Raw genomic sequence first — 12,823 nt, 5'->3', positions numbered from 1 at the left:
GAGAAGGTTACTCACTTTGCAGTAACTGAGGTTCTTTGAGATGTGTGTCCCTGTGTGTATGCCATTACCCACCCTCCTCCCCTCTACTTAGAGTAGTAATCCAGACATCTCTATGATAGAGAAAGAACTGAGGGGGGTGCGGGACACATGTGCTCAGGCAGACCCTAACGATGCTGCGAGACAGCAGCTGAGCACGTGTGTCCTGACCAGACACTGCTACCAAAGATCTCCGATCAACAGCGCCGGGATGCACCGTCACCTGGAGTGGAGCACCCACAGGGACATACATCTCAAAGAACCTCAGTTACTGCAAGGTGAGTGACCTTCTCTTTTTTGCAGTCAATGCAATGGTCTCTCCATTTCAGTTTTTTTCCACTAAAATTTTCAAAAGTATATTTAGTATTTGGAAAATAGTAGATATTCTTCATCCACAAAACATAGACACACAATGGCAATACAGATTTTCACAAACATTTCAACAGTGCTTTTTCAACAGTGCTTTTATACAGTATGCTAACTTATAAGTAGTGAAAGTGTAGTTCGTTCTCCATAAAGACTCAGTCTCTGAGTGATGATTATTTGTGAGTCACTTGTTCCCTAAAAATTATGTTGAGTGAATCTACTCAGTCAGGATAAGCCACCACATTGTGATAAAGTGATAACTTCTTTGTGGGCAAAAGGACAGACCTGCCTGAACCAAAACACTCAAGTAAAATGATACACAGTTTATGTTCCTGACTGCCAGTGAGATGTACTCCATCAGATCCATGGTGCTTATCACAAACATGAACTTTAGTAGACTATAATAAATCAATTCTTCCTCAGATAGAGTATGACCCAGGTGTAAAAATAATTTGGCACTAAAGAAAAATAAAGGTAAATATTATCTCTGCCAGAATGGTGTAAAAAGAAAGCTTATTGTATGCTTCTGGCAAAAAAAATGAAGAACATGTTTTTATGAACATTTGTGTCTTTATGTTGAATCTTTTACTCCTGCAGAAGACAGTTCTAGCAGCAAAAAGGCTTCTTTTCTCAGCTAGGAAACGTCTCTTGAGCAAGGTGCAAATTTAGATGATGTCCAAGCCTCAGATACATGTTTAACTGAGAGAGGAAAGGACTTTAGTTTGGGAGGGGGACTTTTGTATTCTGGTAGATATATGCATGTGTGCACATCAAATATTTCACAGCCATCGTACCCAGGCTATGAGCTATAACACAAACACCATGAGTTAGTTTCTTCCATTGCGCCGTCATTCTTCATTTCATATATTTTTTTACTTGTATAGACAAAAATAATTCTTTTTAATAATCCTAACCTAAAATGACATTGATTTGTAAAATGAAATGTTTTGTTTGAGATCTAGTAATCCTTTAGGTAAGAGGATTGGGTTCAATCATTTTGAATCTTTTAGACCACCCATAACCATTAGAGTTTGTGAACTTTTCCTCTTAAGGCAAACGGGTACTGGTCTGTTAAGTGTAGGAATCCAGTGTGCATGTTCAAGGGCCTCAGTCCTTTAAGGCCACGAATTCTGGAAGGTACAGTCCAGAAGGAATGATGGGGATACAGTCTCAAGGTCATATGGCTGATCACGTGAGCAAGGTAGGAAATAAAAAGCAGTCTCTATTTTCATCCGTCAGAGGAAAACACCAGGGATTGGGGAAAAGCTGGTATACGTCTCTTTACAGAAAATGGGAGGAGGACAGCTGCCCAGAGTGGGATTGATGGAGCTCTTTTCATAAAATGAGCTGGAACAAGAGCCAGACTAGCGTAAGACCTTGGTAGAGAAATACTGTGAGCCCCTGATACAAGGGTGACTGTGCAGCCCTGGGGAATGACGAGTAAGGACTGTGAAGCCTTGGGGAATGGATAAAAGCAGAGTTAAAAGGGTGAAAGGCTGAATGCATGTTTTAACAATAATGTAACCCGGGAGTGGGGGAATTTGTGATGAAATTCAACATTGTGTTTGAGTTGATGAAGAAGCAAGGAAAACAGAGGCACAGCAGTGCAGCTAGACTGAGTGGGTACACCATAAATCTCTTACAGGGTACAGTTTGACCGTTGTTCCAGAACAGCCACTGAATGCTTTGAATTTAAGAACCTCTCTATTTACTTAGCCATTATTGTTAGCAAACCCTATTTTAAGGGATACCTTTTAATTTGTTGAAAATTAGATTGTGGGATTAGTGCATTATTACTTTTCACTGTGTTGCATAGTCCATGCCTTTGCTAGGTACTGTAGTCAAAACTTACTACCATCTTTTGGGGTTTGTTTTTGCCAGGGACCAACATCTGCCCTCAGGTACTGCAATTTGAGTCAGGAAAAAAATCTGATTCAAACTATGTGCATTTTCTATCACAGTTTTTCAACCCTCTCCTCCATTCTCTTCAGAAATGTCTCTCATAGAATCTGTTATGTCAGGAAGTTGTTATCCATGTTCAGTTGAGGTCAATAGAATAGTTTCTCCAACAATACAAAAGGAAGGGTTTCTTCCATTTTTTTCCTTATTCCAATACTTTACCTTATTGTGCTTATGGGCAGAAAAGAGGCCCAGCCTCCGTGATCTGTGCCAATCTGTGGGATAGGTGTTGATGCTGATTTTTTTCCCGACTCCTCCCGCATGTTATCAGGAAGGTAAAATAGGAAACAACCCCGTCTTATTTGCTCCAATGTGGCTTGCAAGTTCTGGTATCCAGAACTCCTGGAAATATCATAGGAACTTCCCTTCTTGTGGTCACCGGTATGTTTACTGAATGTTCCACTAAGGGTACAGCATGTTTTCCTATGGTGATGCAAACTTTCAACAAGAAAGAAAAAAGCTTCCCTTTAGCAAGATGATCTCTGGGATTGAGGAAATTTAGTGCATTTTTTTGCAGTTTCATTCCCATTATCCTAGAGGCTATCTCCTTTATTTCACTCAGGGTTGTCATTGGTCAGTGTACTTGTCATCTTTCTCCACATCATACACCTATTCAGATATATTTTGTTTGATTGTCCTAATGTAAATAAATAACTCTTTCAAAAGACTAATTCATATTTTCCACAAATTTGTAAATCTGCATGGATTTGGATCTAATTTCTAATGTGATTGTTGGAGCCCACAGAAGAACATTGCTTGTATCGTATTTCTGATTTTTTTTTTTTCTAGTGGCTATCTGGAGAATGAATGATCTCCAGGCTTTTAGGATTGATTCCCTTTTAGACTCATAGACTTTAAGGTCAGAAGGGACCATTATGATCTTCTAGTCTGACCTCCTGTACAACGCAGGCCACAGAATCTCACCCACCCACTTCTGTAACAAACCCCTGACCTATGTCTGAGCTATTGAAGTCCTCAACTTGTGGTTTAAAAACTTCAAGCTGCAGAGAATCCTCCAGAAGTGACCCATGCCCCATGCTGCAGAAGAAGGTGAAAAATCCCCAGGGCCTCTGCCAATCTGCCCTGGAGGAAAATTCCTTCCCAATCCCAAATATGGCGATCAGTTAAACCCTGAGCATGTGGGCAAGACTCTCTAGCCAGACACCCAGGAAAAAATTCTCTGTAGTAACTAGATCCCACCCTCTCTAGTGTCCCATCACAGGCCATTGGGCATATTTACCGCTAATAGTCAAAGATCAATTAATTGCCAAAATTAGGCTATCCCATCATACTATCCCTTCCATAAACTTATCAAGCTTAGTCTTGAAGCCGGATATGTCTTTTGCCTCCACTGCTCCCCTTGGAAGGCTATTCCAGAACTTCACTCCTCTAATGGTTAGAAAACATAGTCTAATTTCAAGTCTAAACTTCCTGATGGCCAGTTTATATCCATTTGTTCTTGTCTCCACATTGGTACTGAGCTTAAATAATTCCTCTTCCTCCCTGGTATTTATCCCTCATGATTGTTCTCTGTAAATATATCCATCTCCCCTCAGCCTTCTTTTGGTTAGGCTAAACAAGCCACGCTCTTTGAGTCTCCTTTCATAAGACAGCTTTTCCGTTCCTGGGATCATCCTAGTAGCCCTTCTCTGTACCTGTTCCAGTTTGAATTCATCCTTCTTAAACATGGGAGACCAGAACTGCACACAATATTCCAGATGATGTCTCACCAGTGCCTTGTATAACGGCACTAACACCTCCTTATCTCTACTGGAAATACCTCGCCTGATGCATCCCAAGACTGCATTAGCTTTTTTCACAGCCGTATCACATTGGCGGCTCATAGTCATGCTGTGATCAACCAATCCTCCGAGGTCCTTCTCCTCTGTTACTTCCAAGTGATGCGTCTCCAATTTCTCACAAAAAATTCTTGTTATTAATCCCTAAATGCATGACCTTGCACTTTTCACTATTAAATTTCATCCTGTTGTTATTACTCCAGTTTACAAGGTCATCCAGATCTTCCTGTAAGATATTCTGGTCCCTCTTTGTATTGGCAATACCTCCCAGCTTCGTGTCATCCGCAAACTTTACTAGCACATTCCCACTTTTTGTGCCAAAGTCAGTAATAAAAGGATTAAATAAGATTGGTCCCAAAATTGATCCCTGAGGAACTCCACTAGTAACCTCCTTCCAGCCTGACAGTTCATCTTTCAGTATGACCCATTGTAGTCTCCCCTTTAGCCAGTTCCTTATCCACCTTTCAATTTTCATATTGATCCCCATCTTTTCCAGTTTAGCTAATAATTCCCCATGTGGAACCGTATCAAATGCCTTACTGAAATCGAGGTAAATTAGATCCACCGCGTTTCCTTTGTCTAAAAACATCTGTTACCTTCTCAAAGAAGGAGATCAGGTTGGTTTGGCAGGATCTACCTTTTGTAAAACCATGTTGTATTTTGTCACAATTACCATTGACCTCAATGTCCTTAACTACATTCTCCTTCAAAAAATTTTCTAAGACCTTATATACTACAAATGTCAAATTAACAGGCCTGTAGTTAACCGCATCACTTTTTTCCCCTTTCTTAAAAATAGGAACTATGTTAGCAGTTCTCCAGTCACACGGTACAACCCTTGAGTTTACAAATTCATTAAAAATTCTTGCTAATGGGCTTGCAATTTCATGTGCCAATTCCTTTAATATTCTTGGTTGAAGGTTATCTGGGCCCCCGGATTTAGTCCCATTAAGCTGTTCGAATTTGGCTTCTACCTCAGATGTGGTAATATCTACCTCCATATCCTCATTGCCATTTGTCATCCTACCATTATCCCTAAGCTCCTCATTAAAGACTGAGGCAAAGTATTTGTTTAGCTATTGGGCCATGCCTACATTATCCTTAACCTCCACTCTATCATCAGTGTTTAGCGGACCCACTTCTTCTTTGTTTTCTTCTTATTTGTATGGCTATAGAACCTTTTACTATTGGTTTTAATTCCCTTTGCAAGGTCCAACTCTACATGGCTTTTGGCCTTTCTCACTTTATCCCTACATGTTCTGACCTCAATAAGGTAGCTTTCCTTGCTGATCCCTCCCATCTTCCACTCCTTGTAGGCTTTCTGCTTTTTCTTAATCACATCTCTGAGATGCTTTCTCATCCAGCTTGGTCTACAACTCCTGTCTATGAATTTTTTCCCCTTTCTTGGGATGCAGGCTTCTGATAGTTTCTGCAACCTTGACTCGAAGTAAATCCAGGCCTCTTCTGCCTTTAGATCCACAAGTTCTTCAATCCAATCCACTTCCCTAACTAATTTCCTTAATTTTTTAAAGTTAGCCCTTTTGAAATCAAAAGCCCTAGTCACAGATCTATTTTTGTTCATCCTTCCATTTAGTTTAAACTGAATTAGCTCATGATTGCTTGAACCAAGGTTGTCCCCTACAACCATTTCTTCTATGAGGTCCTCACTATTCACCAAAACCAAATCTAAAATGACATCCCCTCTTGTTGGTTCAGCAACTACTTGGTGAAGGAATCCATCAGCTATCGCATCCAGGAAAATCTGAACCCTATTATTACTACTAGCACTTGTCCTCCAGTCTATATCTGGGAAGTTAAAGTCTCCCATGATCACACAATTCCCATTAGTATTTACTTCATTAAAAACATTAAAGAGGTCTCTATCCATATCGGATCGCGGCGGGCTATAGCACACCCCAAGCACTATCACAAGGGAGGCTCTAGTAGCTTTCTTCCCCAATGTGATTTTTGCCCAGACAGACTCTCTTATCCGTTCCATCACTTCTTATTTCTTTACAGTCTACCTCATCACTGATATACAATGCTACTCCACCACCTTTGCCTTTATTTCTGTCTTTCCTAAACAACTATACTCCAGTTATGACTACTATTCCACCATGTTTCTGTTATCCCTATAATATCTGGTTTCACTTCCTGCACCAATAGCTCTAGTTCCTCCATTTTGTTACCTAGGCTCCTCGCATTAGTGTACAAACATCTTAATTTTTGCTGTTTTACTTCTCTCGCATTCTTTACCCGATTAGGCACAGACATTCTACCACCAGTATCACCTATTAGACTGGTATCTACACTACCCTTCCTTCTTATGTCCATTCTCCTACCCACGGCTGTATCCTTTCTTACTTCATTTTCTTCCTTCTCAATGTTAAAATCCAGTATGGAGCTTACCCGGACATCTCCCAACCATCTCCCCTAAATTCCTAGTTTAAAGTTCTCTTAATCAGTTGTGCCAGCCTCCATCCTAGAAGTCTATTTCCCTCCCTACTCAGGTGAAGTCCATCCCAAGAGAACAGTCCTCTGTCCATGAATGCTTCCTAGTGGCCAGACATTCCAGAGTCGTCCTTATAGCACCACTGCCTGAGCCATCAGTAGTATTTCATCAGGTTAAAGGTGGTCCTTTTCCCACAGTAACCTCTTGTTCCTTATTTTCAACACACCTTATGGTCCCCAAGGCATTCCCAGTGCTTCTACTGACTACAGATAATGTCTGGGAGGAACTTTTTGTGGGCTGTCTCAAGGATAAGTAGCTTTTTCTTCCTGTCTCTTATAAGAGGTTGGAAGTTTACCTTCCATTCTAGAAGATACCATACTGACTTTTACCTCAACACAATCTAAGACTCAGAAACTCAATTAAAAACATTTAATAAGAATAGTTAGTGAAAATCACTATACCTCATGTTTTCTGCAGTGAAAGAGGTAGGAATATTATGGATACTGCCCAGTTGATTACTCAGCTTTGCTTTACTTTGTCTAGCATGTGGAGGGGAAAGGGTATTCATGTAATTAGATTTTATTGTTGTGGATGTGCATGTGAGTCTCATTTCCTGACTTTTGAGCACTTACTTCCCTTTGCAACTTTTAATGTTTTCTCACTATAGGTTTTTATGCAGAACCTGTCTAACACTTAACAGATATAAGAGTGGGGTTTGTGGGGGGGTGTAAATAAAATACTTTATATAAACGGATCTGTCTATTATATGTATTATTATGTTTTGTGATAGTGCCTGAGGGTCAGAACCCCGTTGTGCTGGGCACTGTAAAAACACATAACAAAAAGATGGCCCCTCCCCCACAGAATTTACAATCTAAGCATTAGACCAAAAAAAAAAAAAAACCCAGACAAGTGAGGGAGCACAAGGAAACAGGAAGAAAATACTGGTTAACATTAATAGATTCTAAGACCGAAAGGTCTGATTGTGATCTAGTCTAGTCCAGTAGTTCTCAACCTGTTTACTACTGTGAGATGCATATGCAGCTCTCTGTGTTATGTGGGCCACATCCACACAATATATATACTATCTGTCTGGCCCTGAGGATGTCACATGGGCCGCAGCTGTGTGCTGATTGGGCTGCAATTTGAGAACCACTGAGCCAGTCTGACCTTGCATATAACTTCCCCTAAATAATTCCTAGAGCATGTCTTTTAGAAAAAATCCAACCTTGATTTGAAAATGGACAGTAATGGAGAATTGTTCTCATGGTAAATTACTGTCCCTGTTAAAAATGTATGCCTTATTTCCAGTCTGAACATGATACGAGGTGGTCTCAACACACTAGTTACCTAGCAGTTGTCATGCTTTTTGTAGGCATTACAGCAAAGGAGAGTTTGAAGAAATACAACGAAGTAGTTTTGCAAATTTTATAGGGAGCTCCTCCCATGTGTGAGGGGCAGCATGAGAGAAAGAATGAAGGTGCTTCAGGGTGGATAAAAATGGTTTGTTTGTTTTTGTTTTTGTTTTTAATCAGATTTTTTTATTTAAATCGGATTTTTTTGAAGTTCTTTTCCTCAAAAAGCATTTTATCTAAAGAGAGTTTTAATTAAGATACATTATAGCTCAAAGATATCTCATAATGGAATAGGGATTATAAATTCTAATTCTATAGTATGAGACAATATATTCATGTAATCTTTCAGAAAAGTTTTGTAAATGAGTTCCAATAGTTCATGGATTAGGGACCCAATCTTACGGAGTTCCAGAGGCTTCTGTATAGATTATTTAGGTTATTCTTTCTATCTATCCAATGGGACTCAGTGCTCAGTCTAGAAGATACCATTAGAGATGCTTAGTTTTACAGGTCTCAAACTGTGTATTTGTGTCTCCAGAGATGCTGGTTAACAGCAAAAAAATTTTAAATAAATCAATAAATAATATATATAGGTGAGAAATAACAGACCTCAATCCTATTGTCCATCAGCAAATTTGTGCATACCGAGTCAATCCCTTAACTCTCTCTAAAAGTACAAAGTTTCAAAAAGTTCAATGAATAGAAGATGGTTGGGGACAGAATAGATCTGGACAAGGAAAAGAAGTCTGGAGATAAATGTGAGACGGAAGGGACAGGCAGTAGAAACAAAAGTGAAACACTGTGAGCAGCATATTCCAGAAGTCTTTTCTGAGTGTAGCCTTCATTGATTTGAGATCTACCATACCATTCTCTCACTAGACGGGAAAACCTATAATGGCAGCAGGCCATAAAAGAGACCCCATTTGGGAATATTTTAATGAAGTTCCTCTACCTGTGGGTAAGACTTCCATGCATGCAAAATGCAAACAGTGCAACAAAGAAATGCAAGGCTGGGCTTTCCGAATGAAACAACATCATGAGAAGTTTTCCTTCTCAGGAGGAAGCTGCGTTGAAACCTACATCTATCTCTGAGTTGTGAAGAATATGCCTCTCTAAGCCCTTCACTCTCTAGCAACCAGAAAGGGATTGTAGAGGTCTTCCCCTCTCCCTGCAGCTTCCTTCTCATCTGGGCTTCCTCCCTTCATAAATTACCCAGCTCCTCCCACAGCTGGGATTCATCCTTAATTGGATCTGGCCCATGATGCAGATACAACCAGGTGTGTTAATTGGACTCTCATCCCCACATTAACCCTTCCACTACCAGTGTGGAGTAGATGTCCCTCACAGTAGTATGTAATAGATTTTTTGTTTAAAAAGGGGGGGGAGGGTAAATATTATCACTACTTCTCTACTCCAATATGTTAAGTAGCACTTTTGAGAATTTGGCTTTTGTGACTTGTAACTTCTTTTGTAGGCTGGATGCATCACACCGTGGATCAGCTAGGAGACAAAGCAACCAAGGAAAGCTATGCTATTCAGTATCTTCAGAAGTCCCTCGAGGCAGATCCTAACTCTGGCCAGTCCTGGTATTTCCTTGGAAGGTGAGAGAACTGGTGGTATAGCAACTGTATTTAAGGCTGTGTCATGTTTTTTAATAAAGCTTGTTTTGAGAGGCTGTGGTTGAATTGAAAATATTCTCAACAGTGTGAGAGCTATCATGAAAATGTCAGTTTGGGAGTAATTTTCCTTTAAAATAAATAACATCACATATCCTTAACTTGAACAAATGGGAAAAATTATGAAACTGCTCAAGTCCAGCTTTGTTATTTTGAGGGAAAATATGCTATCTTGGAAAGATATTTAAGTGAAAGTGCCTGTGCAATAAATGTTTTCATTAGAAATTTAGTACATAATTACATAAGCAGGCAGAAAATATTCTGTACATGTGTGCGAAAGTGTACATGATTCCTTTTATGCCTTGAATGCAAATGCCTCAGATGTTGTCATCTATTCTCCTCTGTCTAAATTGCCTGCAAAAATACTTGCATTTTTCTTTGCATACTTCCACATTCTCTCACTTTTCTGTCTTTAATGTTGTTCTCCCTTTCCACATACATGTACTGTTGTACAAAAATCTTTAAAGTTTTTTCTGTACTGTATATATTATAGAAAAACAAACGATATTATATATAAATTTTAGACTGGAATAGGTCCGATGTAGCCATTTTGACTTCCAAGATAAGTGGTCCATACTTTAATAATAATAATTAACTCTTGGCCTTGTAAGCTTCCTTTTTTTTTTTTTTTTTTTTGGGGGGGGGGGTCTTGTAAGTTATTTTTTTGTCTTGTATGTTATTTTTTGTTGTTGTTCTCCATGGTAAATACTGTGCATTTTATGCCCCTTCTTGTTTTTAAAAAAGATAGAAAAGTTAGGAAACTCATCACTAGTTAACAGTAACCCAGCAATATTCATGCTTTTAATATGTCTTATCTTCTGTAGGCTGCAACCTCTTGTGGGTGACTTGATTACACACTCTTGAGTTAGATCTCTTCCATCCAGTCAAATAAACTGTTACCCATATTATGGGGAAGATAAACAAATTTAGTGCTTTAACTAAAACAAAATTCTTCAACTTTGATTTCCCTAGATTTTCTAGTTGTGTGTAAATTATGTTTGAACATTCTTTCCTTTTGTTATATTTGAATTATTTTGATACACTTATTTTAAGTTTTGGAGGGAGTTGAATTTGACTATCATGACACTGATCCTTAAAATATCTGAGAAACCGATTTTAACATGGATGCTGGGACTTTGTTTCATTACCTTTAAGTCTAACTTATTCTTATCTTTTGAAACTTTTTTACTTAATCCTGGTGAATATTCATAAGTGAAGTAAAATACTGGTAGTGCTTTACTATATTCCTTTCCTACTATAGCTAATATAATGTAAAAGAAGAACCTCCGGGTTTTTTTCCTGCTTAAAGGTTGAAAATTTTACCTTTATTTTGCTCATATATGGCTCTCTATTTTTTACAAGAATAAATTTTCAATTATTTTTTGTGTATTCTGAAGACTTTTAGTTCTTATGTAAACAGGGAAGATAATTGCAGGCAATATGGGCAAAACCAAAGAAAATACGTTTCTACTTAAAAAGTTTCAGTATCTTCTTTTCTTTCAGATTGTGATGGAAGCAGTCATTTTTTCTTGTAGCATAATTGTAACTCACTCTTCTTTGTGTTCTAGTGTTTCTGCTTACCATGTCATACTGCTTTTGAAAATTTATTTACTAAAATACTCACTGTATTTGTAGTGTCACTATATGAGATGCCATAAATTCTCTTCTCTAGTATTTCAACTTCCATGCCACCAAGATTTAATTTTTTAAAATGCACACAAGTTAACTATTTGGGAACAGGCAGTTTAATTCTTCCCGTGTTGCAATCTGTATGTAAATATTTTCCCTTTTGCTCAATGAAATACTACAGGTGAAATGTGTACATTTCCAGAATGCAATATTAATTCTGGACATTAGTATAATGTAGCATGTATTAGAATTTAAAGCAAGTTAAACTTTGCACAGCTGATGCTGAGGGATTAGTGTATTTTACAAATAAATTAGTAATAATGATTCAGAAGTTTACATTCAATGTCATTTTGTGTCAAACTTACAGAAAGGGTAGTTATTTTGGATTAATGTGTATGTATTTGTATTTGCATGAATTTACTAGAACTAGTCCAGTCTTGGCAAACCATTCTCCATAATCACTTTAAATATTACCACAGTTCTTTCTCTCTTCTCCCAGGTGCTATTCAAGTATTGGGAAAGTTCAGGATGCCTTTATATCTTATAGGCAATCTATTGATAAATCAGAAGCAAGTGCAGATACATGGTGTTCTATAGGGTAAGAATGATGCAGGGAAAAGCAGTACTATAATTGAATTTTAATGTATTTAAACAAGGACCAGCTTTTTTAACACAGTTATGTTTTCATGGAGCTTTTATGTTCTCAGTAGATCATAAAGCTCCTAATTGGTAGCTAATATATTAATGTTCTGTCAACCATGCTATAAATATCTTGAAGTTAAAGTAATATGTAGGTATTTGCTCTCTTAAATTTTAGGTTGCAATATTGGTTGTACTTTATATTTTAACTTGTCATGTTAAGGTATAAAAATGTATTATTCATGGTTGTCACGGTGAATTATGTAATGGTGTGTTCCACTTGAGATACAGAAGTTTTTCTTCTTCACTATGTGAGAAATACTGAGTTTAGTGGGGAGGTATATGACTTGTTTGTATTCAGACTTTATTAATTTTGAACTTTACCAATCTTTTTATTCAGTGTGCTATATCAACAGCAAAATCAGCCTATGGATGCTTTACAAGCCTATATCTGTGCTGTACAATTGGACCATGGCCATGCTGCAGCCTGGATGGACTTAGGCACACTCTATGAGTCCTGCAACCAGCCTCAGGATGCCATTAAATGCTACTTAAACGCAACTAGGAGCAAAAATTGTAGTAATACCTCTGCACTTGCAGCACGGATAAAATATTTACAGGTAAAACTTTAAAGCTTTAAGGAAGGGAAATATTTTACCCGGTACACAACAGGTGGGGAGGTGGAAAATAACATACCAGTTAATGTGTAATTGTTTCATGGTGTGTATAACCTGTTTCCATATTTATTGTAAACATATCATAGCTTGTAATATTGTTTTAGTCTCCATTTTTAAGTGGGACTCAATCCCTGTAATTAATGCTGTTTTGCACATTATTCAGTTGATGCATATTGATTTACATCACTTTTTTTTTCTATGTACTGTCTACATTTTTAAGTTGTCATAGCATTTA

General features: G+C 38.0%; 1 protein-coding gene across 9 annotated transcripts in view; it reads left to right on the top strand.

The window, feature by feature from the left end:
- KDM6A (lysine demethylase 6A) overlaps nucleotides 1-12,823 on the top strand; it is a 293,777-nt gene that overhangs the window by 212,371 nt on the left and 68,583 nt on the right. For all 9 annotated transcript variants that reach the window (XM_054005415.1, XM_054005424.1, XM_054005442.1 and 6 more), the window contains 3 exons: nucleotides 9,442-9,568; nucleotides 11,772-11,870; nucleotides 12,312-12,531. In XM_054005415.1, coding sequence (XP_053861390.1) covers nucleotides 9,442-9,568; nucleotides 11,772-11,870; nucleotides 12,312-12,531 — 446 coding nt within the window. The remainder of the gene's footprint in view (nucleotides 1-9,441; nucleotides 9,569-11,771; nucleotides 11,871-12,311; nucleotides 12,532-12,823) is intronic.

The sequence above is a fragment of the Malaclemys terrapin genome, chromosome 1, assembly GCF_027887155.1.
Source record: "Malaclemys terrapin pileata isolate rMalTer1 chromosome 1, rMalTer1.hap1, whole genome shotgun sequence".
Classification (NCBI taxonomy): domain Eukaryota; kingdom Metazoa; phylum Chordata; order Testudines; family Emydidae; genus Malaclemys; species Malaclemys terrapin.
The sequence above is the reverse complement of the archived record's forward strand: the minus strand, read 5'-3'. Positions and strand labels throughout refer to the sequence as shown.